The sequence below is a fragment of the Loxodonta africana genome, chromosome 1 (assembly GCF_030014295.1).
Source record: "Loxodonta africana isolate mLoxAfr1 chromosome 1, mLoxAfr1.hap2, whole genome shotgun sequence".
Classification (NCBI taxonomy): Eukaryota; Metazoa; Chordata; class Mammalia; order Proboscidea; family Elephantidae; genus Loxodonta; species Loxodonta africana.
This window is the reverse complement of record NC_087342.1, coordinates 155,531,319-155,548,589: the sequence shown is the minus strand read 5'-3', so window position 1 is coordinate 155,548,589 and position 17,271 is coordinate 155,531,319. Positions and strand designations below refer to the sequence as shown.

The 17,271-nt window shown below is 32.9% G+C and overlaps 1 protein-coding gene across 1 annotated transcript in view; it reads left to right on the top strand.

Annotated features, from left to right (window-relative positions):
* The first annotated feature begins 262 nt into the window (after positions 1-262).
* LOC100666884 (ephrin type-A receptor 7) overlaps positions 263-17,271 on the top strand; it is a 31,418-nt gene continuing 14,409 nt past the window's right edge. Inside the window, exons 1-7 of the mRNA XM_064294737.1 lie at positions 263-364; positions 3,842-4,025; positions 9,591-9,699; positions 10,381-10,436; positions 14,897-15,022; positions 16,029-16,214; positions 16,783-16,844. Of these exons, the coding sequence (XP_064150807.1) occupies positions 263-364; positions 3,842-4,025; positions 9,591-9,699; positions 10,381-10,436; positions 14,897-15,022; positions 16,029-16,214; positions 16,783-16,844 (825 nt within the window). The remainder of the gene's footprint in view (positions 365-3,841; positions 4,026-9,590; positions 9,700-10,380; positions 10,437-14,896; positions 15,023-16,028; positions 16,215-16,782; positions 16,845-17,271) is intronic.

Below are 17,271 nucleotides of genomic sequence, written 5' to 3'. Positions count from 1 at the left end.
CTAACTTGAACAATGCTATCTTCTGCTGTTTGCACTTTAATTTAAATTTCTATTAAGGTTTATGAACAGTAATAAGGTCCTGTTTGAATATTCATTAGCTTCTGAATTGTGAGCTATGAAAAGGTGCTTTCTTTTACCGTAATGAAACTGGCACAGCATGGGACTGATCAGTTGTGACATTTGATTTGAGACATCCAGTGAATTTTCTCATTGTTTATTGACACATCTTGTCCAAACAGCTCCCTCGCAAGTGAGCGGAGTAATGAAGGAGAGAGTGCTGCAACGGAGTGTGGAGCTTTCCTGGCAGGAACCAGAGCATCCCAATGGAGTCATCACCGAATATGAAATCAAGTATTACGAGAAAGTAAGTGCTAAGAGCAGCCAAAATGTACAACGATATGCTCTGTCTCGCGTCATCCTACTGTACTCTAGACTAAAGTTGGTCATTATGCCAACTATTTGGAGCTACTTCAGAATTCGTAGTTAATTGTAGCTATTTTTAAAAACTATCTCCCTGACTCTCTGGATCATTACTACTGCCATTATGATTTCTGTATATTATCTCTGTTACACAAATGAAAATATTCCATTTGTAGCATATTTACTGAATTTTTGATATCATAATATTAGATGTAGCAGGTTTTAGTACTGCAGAACTGTACAGCTCAACTCATTTATGAAAAATATTTCTTTTAGTATGTCTGTTTGAGTGCTTAATGATTTATTTATGTGACTACTGTGATAATGACAATGGTCTCAGATAATTTAGCAATATTTAGCAGTGAGGAAAGTCTCAGTGTCATTGTTATTGTTTAGCACAGCCATTCTCATTTTCCCCTCATTTAAAATTCTTATGAAATTTAATTTTTGTGTTATACTAATTATGTCCACCATTTCTTTACACCCCTCACTCCATAAAAGATAGTATGGCTAAAATCCAAGTACGGACCCTTTTATGTCCTTAGATAATGGATAAATTTTAGTAAATAGTGAACTATCAGAGTATATGAGTATATTTATTTCTATCCCATATGGAGAGAGGAAAAACTTTTTTTTAAAAAAAAGGATATTTGGGTATCATTAGCTAGAATTCGCTTCACAGAAAGACCGGATTCAAGTTTTCGGATATTGAAACTATCAGTAAGAATAATAATTTACTACACTCACTCCTCACTTATTGAAACCGTTAGGTTCCAAAGACCAGGTCATTATGTGAAAATCAACATTATGTAAAAATGGAGCATGACCACATCAGGCCACAAAATGGAGGATAACTACATCATTATATAATGGCCAAATTACATCATTTCATACCTGCCAAAGTACATCATTTCCCATGTGCCAAACCACCGGGAAACATGGCAGCCCACCTAAATTGACACAGAACCTTAACCATCATGGCCAGTGTAACTTTTGCCTCTCACCTTGGTGTTCGTTACTGCCAGATGTACGTTCTCAATGTGCAAAGCAGCCAGATAGTAGATTTTTTGCTGTCATCATAAATGTGAAATGTTGGATAACGAGATAGTGATAAGTGAGGAGTAGGTATATTACTAGCAGTAATAGTAATAATGTCAGCACCAGTTGCTATTGAGTCAATTCAATGGTAATAATAAGTATTCCTCTTATTGAGAAGCCCTGGTTGCAGAGTGTTTAGTGTTAAGCTGCTAACCAAAATGTCAACGGTTCAAACCTATCAGCTGCTCCATAGGAGAAAGATATAGCAGTCTGCTTCCATAAAGATTTACAGAAACCCTACAGGGCAATTCTACTCAGTCTTATAGGGTACAAATGAGTCGAAATTAACTTGACAGCAGTGGGTATTGTTGCTTGGCGGAGTTAGCTGAAGAACTTTTTTACATATATATAGAGAGAGAGACCAACCTTGTGTGGTGCACGTTATTAAGTGTTTGACTACTAGCTGAAAGACTGGGAGTTCGAACCCATTCAGGGGTACCTTGGAAGACAGACCTGGCCATCTGCTTCTGAAAAGCAGCATACTCGAAAACTTATGGAACAGTTTTACTCTGCACAAATGGGGTCACCATGAGTTGGAATCCCATGGCAACTAACAACAGCAACATGAACAGTTTAACAGTTTTGGAAAAACCTTAGGGTTGAATTGACGTGATTGAATAAATTGAAATGCATACAGTACATTGTTAATATTTACAAGTGTTTTTTCTTTGAAGAAAAAAGTTTAATGTAAGGTTAATTTTAATGTCCAAATTAAGTTTATATAATTTTCTTATATTTCTGTTATGAATTCATGACTTTCATGGGCAAAGTTATACTATGAATATCTTATTTTTGTACCAGGAAATATATTTATTAACCCACAAATTTGTTTCAGAGGGCATTATTGTTTAAATGTTGTTTTTATTTTATCTGTTTTCCAGTGAACTCTAACAGTTATAGTGCACCCTGAAATTGTATCAGATTTCAAAAGCAATTTAGATTCCTTGCAGATAAAACACAGTTTAAAAAAATATATATATATAAATTAGCTGGTAAGTGAACAAAATTTCTCACAATATAACTATTCTGCAAATTATTGCTCTGGAATAAATCAGTTCAAATTGCTACTTTTCTATTTTGACTAACAGAAGTAGAATGTATCTACTTCACTAAATTTACAAATTAGGCAATTACTAGAAGAGAGTCGTAGCATTATATTGTACTGTATTATACTGTAAAAACAAGACTGACATCTTCAGTTTTCAGTGAGTCGTTTTACTGCCAGATGCTTATAGTTGAGCACAGGTATGTATTATAGCATCAATAAGACATGGTCTAAAATTGTGTATTTTAATGTATGATGTTTTTCATATTTTTTCATAAATAATCTATGAGTCATATCAATGAAACCTTAAATATGGATTCATTTGAATATTATTATGATGGAGTTTTTATGTGATTGAGTTTTTATATGTATTTCATTCTTAGGCTTATCATATATAATGTATATGAAAATGCATTTGATGCTTATGAAAATAATATTATAATTTAAAAAAACTCTGGGAGACCTATGTGGCTCAGTGCTTAAGAGATCGGCTGCTAACCAAAAGATTGGCAGTTCAAATCCACCAGCCACTCATTGGTAACCCTATGGGGTAGTTCTACTCTCTCCTGTAGGGTTTCTACGAGTCAGAATTGACTTGAAAGCAATGGGTTTCTTTCTTTCTTTCTTTTTTTTTAACTGAGACTCAGTTTCCACAGCTGACAAATTAAGGAATTGAGTTATATTTAAAATATTCTCAAACTGTGAATTTTGACACTTTAACTTTTATGTCAATAGTTTTAATTTAAAAACATTCAATAATACTGTTATTTCCCAGTGTTTTTTTCTGTGAGAAAGGCAATGTCAATGAAAACAGTTGATATATCAGTGTGATGATGTTAACTTCCTTCTTAAATTTTTACTTTTTTTGTTTGTTTACTGAATAACATTCAGAAGAAAATTAAACCTACATTTTGATGTAAGAAACCCTACTAACCCACAGACTTTACAGATATACCCATGCTTTGGCCAATAGAATATTAGATTATATTATGGCTAAATAGTTTTTGCCACTATGCCCTCTACCAATAAAGCAAATGCTCAAAATATCATAAGTGTTCTAACAAAGGTATTTCTCTTTGAAAGTTATAGAACAAAGGCATGTGTTTCCCATTTACATCTTATATTATCCTAGAAACAACTCAATGTTATAATATTCCACAGGGTACAATGTAGCCTTTATAAAAACAATGCAGCAAATTAAATTAAATTGCAAGAATTGGCTGTCAAATTGCATGGTTGCCATCATAATTAAATATCCCCTGTAAATATTGTTTCTAGGATCAAAGGGAACGGACCTACTCGACAGTAAAAACCAAGTCCACTTCAGCCTCTATTAATAATCTGAAACCAGGAACAGTGTATGTTTTCCAGATTCGGGCTTTTACTGCTGCTGGCTATGGAAATTACAGTCCCAGACTTGATGTTGCTACACTAGAGGAAGCTACAGGTAAAATGTTTGAAGGTAATTACCATGTTTGGTTTGGATTTTTACTCTCTATAACTCTTTTTTTTTTTTTTTTTTTTATAACTCTGGTTATTTTTTTTTCTTTGTGGAAGGTTTGCATCAAAATAAGTATATGGTCGCTATGACTCGGAATTGACTCAACAGCAGCTGGTTTTAGTTACCAGTTTTTATATGCATTTTGAAAGATTATTAAGAATAATAATTTTAAACTTGCTATTTTGATCAGCTGTGTTGTGATTTAAATTAGTTTATTTAAATTCATATGGGATTTTTAAGAGAAAAGGTAAAGTTATAAACAAATAGGACTCATTCAATTTGTATGTTGATAGTCTGTTTTTGTAGACTACAAAATGATCTTACTCTATTTTTGTAAGTCAAAGCTTCTCTTTCACAGAAACCCCAAATGAGGCCAGTATGCACACTAGGGTGGGCAGGAAAAAGATTATATTTAAGAACCTGCATTGTTAATTTAAGCTACTTGTTCTTTAGCAATGATTTTAAAAAATGGAGTTTCAGAAAGATCTTAGGACTTGTATTTATTTTTATTTCATTCATTTCATTACAAAATATTTTAAATATACTAACAAATATATTTGAAGCATATATGTTTTACAAAGAAAAATAATTAAATGAATACAATGAATATTCTGATGCCTACCCCTCAGCTTAAAAATAGTAAAAATTGAGCGTCATCAAATCTTTGAAGCCTTATCATTTTTTATGTATTATAATGTGACATAGTATCATAGCACATAGTATACACAGTATGTATACATGTATTTGTACACTTATGCACATACACACACACTATAACAAATAGTATATTGTTGTTGGGCACTGTCAAGTCTATGTTCAACTCATAGTGACCCCATGTGACAGAGCCGAACTGCCAGATAGGGTTTTCTTGGCTGTAATCTTCGTGGAAGCAGTTCTCCAGTATTTTCTCCTGTGGAGCCACTGAGTGGATTTGAACTGCCAACCTTTTGGTGAACAGCTGAGAGCTTAACTATTTTGCCACCTGGGCTTCCTAACAAATAGTATAGTGTATAACAAATAAGCAGACATATCTTGGGATTCATGCCCCAATCTGGTGTTGGAGGGGAGACTCAGAACATCTAGTATACCCCTGGTGCTTAATCTTTAGCTGGCCTGATGTCTCAGGATGTTTCTGTATTTTGGAACTTTTATTTCTCCTTATGTTACTGTTCAGACACAAGGTATACCTAGCTGTTACCTGGTCATTCCTTGCCAATGTAGTGTTCTCACAAAATTCTAAACAAGGAATTATATAAACACTCAAAAACAAATTTTTAAAATGTTATACAGTTTTCTTTCCTCAGTTAAAAAAATGTTAAAAATAAATTAATACCATTTTGATCAATGAGTTATTTTGCCTTCAGAAAATGGTTTGTATAGATCTTTTACAAGGTGGAGTAAATTGATAAATATTCTTCATATTAACTAATGGTTTGCTAACAGTACTCTTTCAAAATGTTTTTTGCAATATTTTTTAAATTAAAAAGTCTCATAAACACAAATAATAAGACACATGTTGAAATTAATTTGAAATAGAAATTATTTGTATAGACTTGTAGGCACAAAAGGCATTAGTTGAAAAAAAAGTCATATAATTTGGTGTGATTAATTTAATAACAGCAGTCATTATCATTTTAAAATAGAGTATGTAAAACAAAAAATAATAGTATCTGTCTAGGCTCAGTGACCCCAAAACCATCGGAACATTTTACATTAGAATTTTAACTTTTAAACCTTTGAGTGAGTCTTGTGCTAAAATATGTTCTAGTAGTTTTCAATTCTGACCTATCTCAGGATATTACCTTATGATTTCTAATATAATAAAGCATTTCAAATACTGTGTTTTCCTGCTCCAGTGAAGAGTTTAAACTTAGGTTAAAAACATCAGTTTGTTATCTCACATGTACCTAAATTTTCCTTATCAGTACGAACTTCGGGTTTAAAAACTTTCCAAATGAATGTTTGCCTTTCCATGAATTTGTTAATTGAGAATATTGGACAGACAATTATTATTTATTGAATGCTGAGATTATAGATTTTTTATCATTATTTTTAAAATGAGGTAACTAAGGCTAAAAGAGATTAAGTTGATGTAGTGTAACCTGAATGACCACATGAGATGAGTGTTATAAAATGGAACTTTTGAATTAGAGAGAATTTAGTGATCTTTTATCATAAGAATATTCTCCCCTGTGAAATATAAACTTGATCAAAGAAGGGCCTATATCTCTTTTTCTTACTTGTCTTGCCAGTGCCTATTATGAAGCACCCAACTAATAAGCAATTAATGAATGCTTCAGTCATAAAAACAAGCCAGACTATCAGTATCAGTCAGTGTTGACAGACATACGCCTGGTTTAAAATCTCAGCTGTGCCATGTTCAGCTTGGTGACTTTAGATGAGCTACTTCTCTGTACCCTAATTGCTAGGATAGCGGTACCCAATTCTGAGGGTATTCTAAGGATTAAATAAACTAATGTGGATTAAGTGCTAAGTACAGTGTTTTGTTTTTGTTTTTTTTACAGTGCTTAGCACATGGAAAGTCTCAATAAATGCCAGCTGTTATTGTGTAGCACAGCTGTTCTCAAACTTTTTGGTCTTAGGAACACTTTATAATGTAAAAATTACTGAGAAGCCCAAAGAAATTTTATTTATGTGGGTTATTTCCATCAGTCTTTACCACATTATGAATTAAAGCTGAGAATCTTTTCAAACATGGAACACACAGCATACATTTCATTAGCCATTAGAATCTTGATGCCATCATATGTCGTGTAACCTCTGGAAAACTCCACTGTGCACTCATGAGTAACTGAGAGTGACAAAGGCAAATGACATCTTTATATCATGTGAAAATAGTTTTAACCTTCAGGAGCCTCTGGAAAGTTCTTGAGGACCCTGGGGGGTTCACAGATCACCCTTTGAGAACCACTGATATAGTAAAGTCACTGTGCTAAAAATCAGGAATGTGCAGAGACATAACACGTTACTCTTAGTTTAAAGTTTAGTGAAAGAGAGAGATCTGTGCATAATTTATAAATATACAGGTAAGCTCTGGTAGAGTACACCACCCAATGCTTTGAGAGTGTCCAGGAACAGTGACTCAATGCCCGGGGGAGCAGGGCAAGACGGAAGATGTGACCCAGGAGAAGTCTCCTGAGAACTGTTGAGAAAGAAGTTAACTATTCCATTACACAAACATCCTAAATTCCCCATCTACTCAGAGTCAAATCTAGTGTTTTTATAAAAATTATAATCAAATTATGGTGATTTTGCATTTTAAAATATATTACCCATGAAATATCTGGAAATATTAACATAAATTTTGACTGCAGAAAGATTAAAATGTGTCTCTGACTATCTCAAAAGAAGTAGATGCTGTGACATCTTTTTCCATCCCTCTCAGTTCTAACTATATATAAACCCAAAAAACCCAGTGCCGTCGAGTCGATTTCGACTCATAGGGACCCTATAGGACAGGGTAGAACTGCCCCACAGAGTTTCCAAGGAGCGCATAGAAACACATAAACACAAAATTATACTTCATCGTTCACCTGAGTTCAGTGTTCTCATTGTTGTTCTATTTCTGAAACTAAGGTAATGACTGAGACAAAGACAGGCAAAGAATTAGACCCATGGGACACATCGATGGAATGGAAATAATTTCTACACATATGAGAATAATTTTTTCCTTCCTCAGGAACAGAACTCTTCCATTGTTTTTTTCTCACTTAATATATATAAAAGGTAGATAAAAACAACAACAAAAACAAAAAGATAAAATTAAAAAAATATGTGAAGTCATCTCTTTTCTATTGGATGGTAATAGGCTATAATTCAGAAATTAAAGCTTGAAAATCGTTTTCCTTCTTTTTTCTCTCTCTCAATTTTTTTTTTTTTTTAAATCCTTGTTTAGCCCCCTTAGGGAGCAAATCAGCAGTGCTGATTTTGGCATTACATATAATACCTTTGGTCAGAAACTATTTAAATCAGAGCTATTTTCACTATTTCAAAAATTGAGTGATTGTTTACTATAGGTATACAAAATTAGAGATAATTTGTCAAAAGGAACAGAAATAGATAAAATACAGAAAGTTTAATCAGAGGAAAACAAACAAAACTCCACACTGCCTATTGTGGTAAGACTTACTCTACCTGTGTATACTTTACTTCTCTAGAGACCCAGTCCCTTGCCACCACCAAGAAGCAGCAGTATTTTCCATTCTGCTTTAAATTAAAGATTATAGCTGTTGATTTAGAAGTAATCAAACTATGTTACTTTGGCATTGTATAGTGTAGAATATTTCCAACTGAGTCATTTATTGGAATTGGAATATACGTTTTTGTTGTTTCATGTGCCTTTGATTACTCTGTGATATCCATACTGGTATGGAAAATACAATACTCTAGGGGAAATATGATAATTATGAATTAACTTATAAGTAAAACTTAACTACTCTGGCAGAGTGGAAGTGATGAAGCCATGTGACTTAACTAAGAATCTGGACCAGAAGCCGCTTTAAAGGACATGCAAACATATACTTGTTTCCAGCTAGAATCTCATGAAGGTCCAGCTAGACTCACCTTAATAAGCATAGAAGGATCGTTTAGTTTTGTCCAGGAAGTGCCTACGATTAAGTTGTTTTTTCAAAGTACTTGCAGAAAGTTTTCTCTTTCGTAAATAGGTTAGCACTGTTTACTGTATACTTCGTAGAAATTAACCTAAATGATTCTGCTCATCTTATTCCTGAATTATGGTAGATGAAAAATTATTGATGCTTTACTAGGATTATATACTGCTTTTTACTTTATATTGATGATATGAGAGATAAACATTTAGTGTATATTAAGGTACTTTGAAAAATACACAAGGTATATATTTTGGTTCCTATTTTACGTAGCAGATAAACAGACATGGACGAATCAGATACCTTGCTGAGCAGCAAACAGGGAATTAATAGCAATTCCAGATCAAATATCTCTATCTCTTGATTCATAATGATGTTTCCAACAATTAAGCAGGAGTATAATCACTCTTTTTTTTTTTTTAATAATCACTCAATAAGGCACTCGTTAGGGAGATACATATACATCAGGCGGTACAGTGGTTAAAGCACCAGGCCGCTAACCAAGAAGCTTGGTGTTTGGAACCCACCAGCTGCTCTGCAGGGGAAAGGTGTGCTCATCTGCTTCCGTAAAGATTTACAACCTTGGAAACCCTATGGGGCAGTTCTGCTCTGTCCTTTAGGGGTCACTATGAGTTGGAATCGACTTGATGACAATGGGTTTTTGGTTTTGCGTGTGTATATATATGAGAAATGTAAAATGAATGAAAATCTTTTCTTTACCACTTCTTTAAAATGCACAAAATAAACATTCTTTTAAATTAGTATTATAGTATATGCATTTATTTAAAATTAGTTGTTAACTAAATAGAATACAGAAGTTTTATTTATAACATTTTATGTACCTCTCAAGTGCTTGCATGATGTTGAGAGTTTTAGAACCTCTTTCCTCTCTTTACAGCTACAGCTGTCTCCAGTGAACAGAATCCCGTTATTATAATAGCTGTGGTTGCTGTGGCAGGGACCATCATTTTGGTGTTCATGGTTTTTGGCTTCATTATTGGAAGAAGGTAAAAGACAAAGTTTTTGTAATATTTGACATAAAATTTATTGATTTTCAGAATTATCTCATCATATTATTTAATTGACTCAGCAACAACAGGTTTATTATTTATTGTACATTATAATTTTAAATACTAAATGAAAACATTCTTTATCTGATATTAATCATTATCAGTCAGTAAGTTGGCATTCTCTCAAGATCAAAATACAATTTGAGCTTGGTTACTGCCCTTGGTTTAAGGGGAGTGAGTATTATATTTGCTATTGGGTGAATCATTATTAGTTATATTCAGAGTTAGATTGTTTTGTTTTCATAATAAGCGTTCAGGATACCTAGGGAAAGATTTACTGCTCTAGCTATTGAAATAAAAGTTGGTAGCAGTCATTTAAAATCTTTTTTTTTTTTTGTAGAAAAATTTTAAGCAAATATTTATTCATTGATAAGTCCAAATCCACAAAAAAAGTTCCTGTTGTTTTGTCCTAAAGAAAACTTTGTTTTCTGGGCATTTTTATATCATATGAAGTGCTGTATAATTATTAAATGAGTTACTGTGGACAGGACATTTTTGTGTTTTTTTTTTTTATGGCTCTAACTAGCATGTTATTAGATAAGTACTGTACATCATACAGAATTTAAAATACATTCATTGATTGTCACACATTCATTTTCCTTTTCTTTTTTTCCCCAGGCACTGTGGTTATAGCAAAGCTGACCAAGAAGGGGATGAAGAACTTTACTTTCATTGTAAGTGTTTGGCTTTTCTTTATTATTATATACCCCAATTACTGCAGAAATCTGGTTGTTAGTATTGGCATGAAAAAATTCCTAATGCATTATTCTTGACGTTAAATAATGAGCTCAAAATGTTGATTTAAAGCATTTTGAAGCATATCTAAGATAAGATTTTTAGAATGAAAATCATGTGAATTAAAAACAAATTCAGAAATGTAATCTCTCATAAGAAATTTTAATGTACCCGCAGGATATCCAGGTGTTTTTCTGTCACAATTTTTCCTTTTGCAAACTTTGCCCAAGTGTTTCATCCCATCATAATAATAATCCATTAAATGTTGCATGTGCCCATGTTCTAGCTAAGAAACTACCTCAAATTAGAAGGCTAGGCCCTTTGTTTCATCTAATAAGTGAAGCTACCATGAAAGACTGAGCTGAAGCCTCTTTCTCTTCAGCTACTGTAAATCATCTGTTACTACTAGATATTTCATGGGACATAAATAGTGTGATAATGGGATTCAATCCTGTGAAGTTTTCCTGTGCATATAGATCACCTGATTCTTAAATATTCATTTTAGAGACCATATCCAGTAGAGAGCTTAGAGACCCTAAGAAAATAGATGCCTATCTGCATTAATGTTACTCTTGTTACAAGGTCCAACCCCACCCCAGTGCCCTCGAGTCAATTCCGACTACAAGGTGGATGGCAAATAAAGATGAGAGTCATGCAAGCAAATGTTAACATTACTCCATGCAGGCAAAGTGTAAACCTAACAATCAGTTGATTTCAGAACTAATGATATTCTCACCCAAACTCATTATTCTTATTTTTAATACTTGAAAATACTGAGAACAAATTTATTTATTATTTTTCCTGGTAAGCATAATCTTTATTGATTTTTCTCATGCATGGATACATTTCCTATAAAGGCCATAAAACTAAATCTTTCATTGTCTTATATATCAGATTCTTATGCCAATATCTAAGAAAATATTGTCATGTAAGCATCCTCAAGTCACAAAAATACCTAAGCATCAATTAAGAATTTAAAATCCACTTTAGAATTTCCTCATGATTCTTTAAAAAAAAAAAAAAAAAAAAAACCTTACAATGTCTGGTTTAAAGATACAAATCGTAAATGTTATTTGTTAAATCATTCTTAAGTTTCTTCAATATGTTTTTGTTTGGTGAGTCAACAATTACCTTGACTTTAGTTTTCAAAAGAAAAGTAGTTTAACATAATATATATCCAGACTGAATATGAATTTCCAGAAAAATCCAACTGCTGAAGTCAGGATGGGCCTGTAGGACACAACAAATTAAAGCAGAAGGTATGCTCAGAGGTGGCTTTATCCTGTAGCTCATGAGGTTTAAGCTTCAGGACCCCTCACTTCCACAGGTTCATTCCAAGGCCCTGGGAGGGGCCCCAGCAATTTTGTAGGTATTATTAATTGTATATTCTTTTTCTTGAGGATGGTATCCCAAATTAAGATTCAAGCCTCACGAAACTTGGATCCACCTCTAGATATGTGATACTGCCACCCCCTCGGGTTATCTGATACTCCCAAGACAGAGCTTCCTTTTGCTAATTTAATAGTGATTTTCCCTGTGACTAAGCCTCTGTGATGAGAATGCCATAGGTAGTTTATAGCTAGAGGATATACAGAAAAAGTGGAGATTACTTTTTTTTTTCTCTTTCTTACATGAGAGAATATTTTTAACACTTCCCTAGACAGGAAGGAGAAGATCAAAACTTGAATGCCTCAATTCTAGTATATAATGTATATAGTAAAGTAACATAAGACTCCAGTTCCCAGAATCCCTGATCCTACTCATATGTGAATAATTTGATAGCAAATCATTTAATATTATCTTAATCTCTGTCACTTTCCTTCTCTTTTATTGAATATATCTGAGACATCCCAAAGTTATCAAATACATTTTAGTTTATTTGCTGTTAACTTACAAGCTAATGCAGAAGGTAAATGGAAACTTGGCTCATCCAAAACTTGTAGGATAGCCTTATGCTTAAGTGTCATCACTCAGTTTTAATATTTTGATGCCATTAATTTTTTCACATTTGACATTCGATTTATAATTAGAAAAAATATGGCTGCATGTATTACTTTCTAGCATAGGTATGATAAGCTTGTTATATATAAACATTTTTCATCTGTAGAGATAAATATCAATCGTGGTTTTAAGATATTGAACTTTTATGAGAAATGTAAATGAAATATTAAAACACAGGGAAGCTCAGCTCTGAAATTTGGATACGCAACAGACTGGAATATTTGGAAATCATGTCAGTGTTTTTCTTATTTTAAAACATCCATTATTTTAAAACAATAATAATAAAGTCCTCTTAATGTATCATATATTGGTAAATGCTTGATATTTTTGAATCATCTTTTTTACAAGGTATATTTTCCTGTCATTTGATGGGAACCAGCCATTTTACTTGATTTTATGACTGTTATCTAAAATACAGAAATACAACATTGTGGTCACCAGCTATTTACAAGTTGGTGTCCTTTTATTCCTTATAGTATCCAGACAATTTTCCTAGGTGCTAAAACACCAGATTGAATTTTTACAGAAACCTGAAAGCAACCATTTAACTAGCTTTTAGAGCGCTGAATTTAATAGAATGTCCAGTCATTTGTATCAGATCTCTCAACCCTCTATGGCCCCAAGTGCTACATCTAAAGATATAAACACAATGGAGGAGTTTAGTGAAGCAATTCCAATTTACATTTTGTTTCCTCCTACCATTTCTTCTAACAATGGCTTTCGAATCCAAGCCGGGCAGTATTTCATGTTTTTATGCCAAAATAGCTCTGGCTTGTCAAAATGTTTTATGACAGCTTGAATAAAGAACCATCAGAGACCCATTTGAGATGCAGAAGGTTACCTCCAATCTAGCTCCCTGATCACAAAATAAAATTTTAAAAAAATGAAAGAAAGAAAGAAAGAGAGAATGAAAAGGGAGAAGATGGCTCATTCTCCATCTGCCTACCGATCTAGGAGGTTAACCTATTGTTTTTTTCCCTTCTCTCTTTTTCTCTTTCCCCTCTTTTCCCTGTACTCCTTCTCTCTTTTCTCTTCCTATCCCCTCTCTCTTTTCTTCTTGTGTTGTTTTTGTTTTTTTCATGTTCAGCTTTAGTAACAAACGAGCATCTGTCAGTTTTATAAACTGTAACAATAATTGTTTAAGACAATCAATTTTGGACAATCAACTACAACAGAATAAATCAAGATTTTTAAATCCCATTTTCCTTTATACATTCTGCTTTTTGTTTGTTATGTGTTTATTTTAAAAATATATATATAATTTTAATTTGATGTGATGACATAAGCACAGTTAGGCAGCAGTGTAAAAGAAATATATTGTTCTCCGAATAGTAAGATTTAATGAAAAGACTGTTCAGTGGCTTTGTTAAAAACAATAAAGTTTTTTTTTGAGGACGTAGTGTAACTTTTTTCGTTGCATTAATATAACCAAATATATGCTTATCTATCTTATCTTTGTCTTTAACCAAATGATTACATTTGGAATATATTATTGTAATTGAATTTGATTTAAAGTTGACATAGCATTATCTGTTACCTGCATGCTTCTGGGTGCATTTAAAGAAGATTTTGACTTTTAAGATGATTCTATGTTGTTTGGATTTTGACTACCTTTTGTGAGGCATATTGGCTACCTCTTTGTGGCAGTTAAGATCTTCCAGAGCCGTATAACTGAAAGTTTATATAAACCATTCCTCTTTCAAAGTGATGTCATACTTGGTTAGCAGATCCCAGAAATATTGTGAATTTTCTAACTTTACTCTGCACCCTGTATATCTGGCCTCTATTCAAGGTGAAGATGAAACTGTGTCTTTAGTAGATTTCTCCTTGATTCTGTGATAGCAATCCCTTACATCCTGTATTAATTTTATGTATATGTCAACAATGGTTGGTCTTTATAAAATAAATCAAAAAAATAAGTAAGGTGTCTAAATGTTTTTTAATATTGCTGTCAGTGTAGTAGGTTACCTGTAAATGAAATGTCTTCTTTTCCCAGTGTATTAATTTGATTGATTGACTGACTGATAGATTTACAAATGTGTTTCTAAGTCCATTACAAACCTCGATATGGCTTGAACTATGCCATGATAGCAGTGAATTAAATTAAACCTCCAGTCTGATAAGAGGCATAACAGAGAATTTTGTGGATGTCTTTTGCTGATTTACTGGAAAAGCAGTTTGGTTAGTAACCCATGAGCTGGATCCTATGTTACCTAGAAGCTTGCAGATAATACCTAGGCGCCAGCACACTGAAGTAGTCTGTTAAAACTACTGTGAATCAGGTGATGTGGAAGCAAGTTCACTGTTCCAAGGAGCACTCTGCATAATGAAATTCCTGGGCTGACTGCACAATAAGTGCTTTGCTTCATCACAGTCATGCTTTCTTACATCATTACAGTTAAATTTCCAGGCACCAAAACCTACATTGACCCTGAAACCTATGAGGACCCAAATAGAGCTGTCCATCAATTCGCCAAGGAGCTAGATGCCTCCTGTATTAAAATTGAGCGTGTGATTGGTGCAGGTAAGGCTGTTGTAGCTTCCTTGTTTGGTTGTTCCTTTTAGACAAGATCGAAAGTCATACATCATAATGACAGGCAAATAATTATACCTCAAGTATAAAATTTTTGCATTTACCTAAACTGTTAGAAGCAGTGAGGCTGTACTTGTTTATGAAATCTTAAGAAAAAAGCAAAAAAGAAGCACGTGACACAGAGAATCTCTATATATTTGGTTTTCTGTTGGATTTTAAAGATATAGCTCTATTATAAGCTAAGTTCTGCCCTGTTCAATAAATGTCTTGGTATTAAAAAGATCAGAATGTTCCTGAATTTTGCTGGAATATACATTTCCTCCTACTTGACTTACTATCTTCTTGCAAAGCTTTCATATTTTTCTGTTTTTTTTTTTTTTCTTGTATTTGTAGTTATGTTAGCTATGGTACTATTTAATTCCATATAGAAAGTTAATATTTATGAATTATTTAAAGAAAATATATTTGGTATGTACAATATATTTTCAGAATAATTATACAGTTTTGGATCCAAGTCCCTTAAATTTAGCAGACATGGTGCATATGAATTCCAGACTTTTAAATTTTTTTTAATTTTACTTCTCAAACCAAAAAAGCAGAAGAAAGATTTAGAATTTGCTTATGTGTTCTAATACTTTAGAAGGTGGTATACAATTATACAGAAACTTTCAAATCTAAATGTTCACTCTGAGTTTTTGTTAATCCAATTAAAAAAAAAAAAGTTTGTGTAGCAGCTCAGTAAAGCTTAATTTCTATGAGTGGGCAAAAATGAATCTTCACATTTCAATTTCACTTATGCCAGTCTTTTCATAAACAACTTCATTGTGACTGGAAAATAGAATGACCAATCTATAGGAATGTTTTCAATGTAAGTTAGAAAGTTTTGCAAAGTATTTAGGAAAATATTTAAGTACTTTTAAAATTTTAATGCATTTACTTTGACAGAAAAAAAAATATTTCTGGAATTAAAATATGCCTGCTTGTTCTGTTACTTAAGGAGAATTTGGAGAAGTCTGCAGTGGTCGTCTGAAGCTTCCAGGGAAAAGAGATGTCGCAGTAGCCATAAAAACCCTCAAAGTTGGTTACACAGAAAAACAGAGGAGAGACTTCTTATGTGAAGCAAGCATCATGGGACAATTTGACCACCCAAACGTTGTGCATTTGGAAGGGGTTGTTACAAGAGGTATATATTGGTATATATATTTCATTTAGCAAATGAACTGAGTGAGGGAAAGTAGTGTCATTGCATATATAATAATAATAAAAAACATTATTAACATAATGTTCAAAATGAATTTTATTTTGGTGTATAACCAATTAAAACAATTCCTCTTTTATGCTACCACCTCAGGAAAAAAAATGTATTCAGGATTAGGAGTTGAAGAATAAATCTGATAGGTAGCTTGAGAGATGGATAGATATTTTCATTTAGTTTCAAAGCCATAAAAGTGATACTGTTTAATCTTTACATTTTATATAGCTTGTCATTTTCTTGGAATATTTTTCACAAAGCTGGAGTCAAAAGAATATCATGGCTTTATTTGTGCGATTTAATTTTTTGAATCACGAACATATTCCATGCAGACTTAATGACTTTTTATGGTTAGCGGCAACACTAGAAACATTGTAACACTCAGATCTCACCCACTGAGTCCTTCAAAAGAACAGTAAGTGTTTTATCTGGGGTAAGAGAGAATAACAGTGATGTTTAGGTGACTGCTTCTAAAATAGCTTTTTTTTTTTAATTTTAGGAAAACCAGTCATGATTGTAATAGAATTCATGGAAAATGGAGCCCTAGATGCATTTCTCAGGGCAAGTACCAAACTATCCTCCCATTCTAAATGGATTATACATGCTAACAATATAATTTTCTGAACTTTATTTTTTCAGTGCAAAATGTGAACGTCGTAAACTGTAATAGTTCAGAAAGTCGTCATTTTAAAAATCAGATTAAAAACCAGAGTTCAACAAAGTATTAAACTAGAATCTTTTTTAGCATTCAAGTGATACAATGCAGTTTTTAAGAATGGTTTCTATTTATACCATAACCTGAAGTTGACTACAGAGGATATCAGAAGCCCTATAATTTTAACATTTGTATTAGAGTAGCACAGGAATTCTGACAGCACAGTAGTTAAGCACTCAGCTGCTAACTGAAAGGCCGGCGGTTCAAACCCACCAGCCACTTCATGGGAGAAAGATGCGGCAGTCCAGTTCCGTAAAGATTACAGCCTTAGAA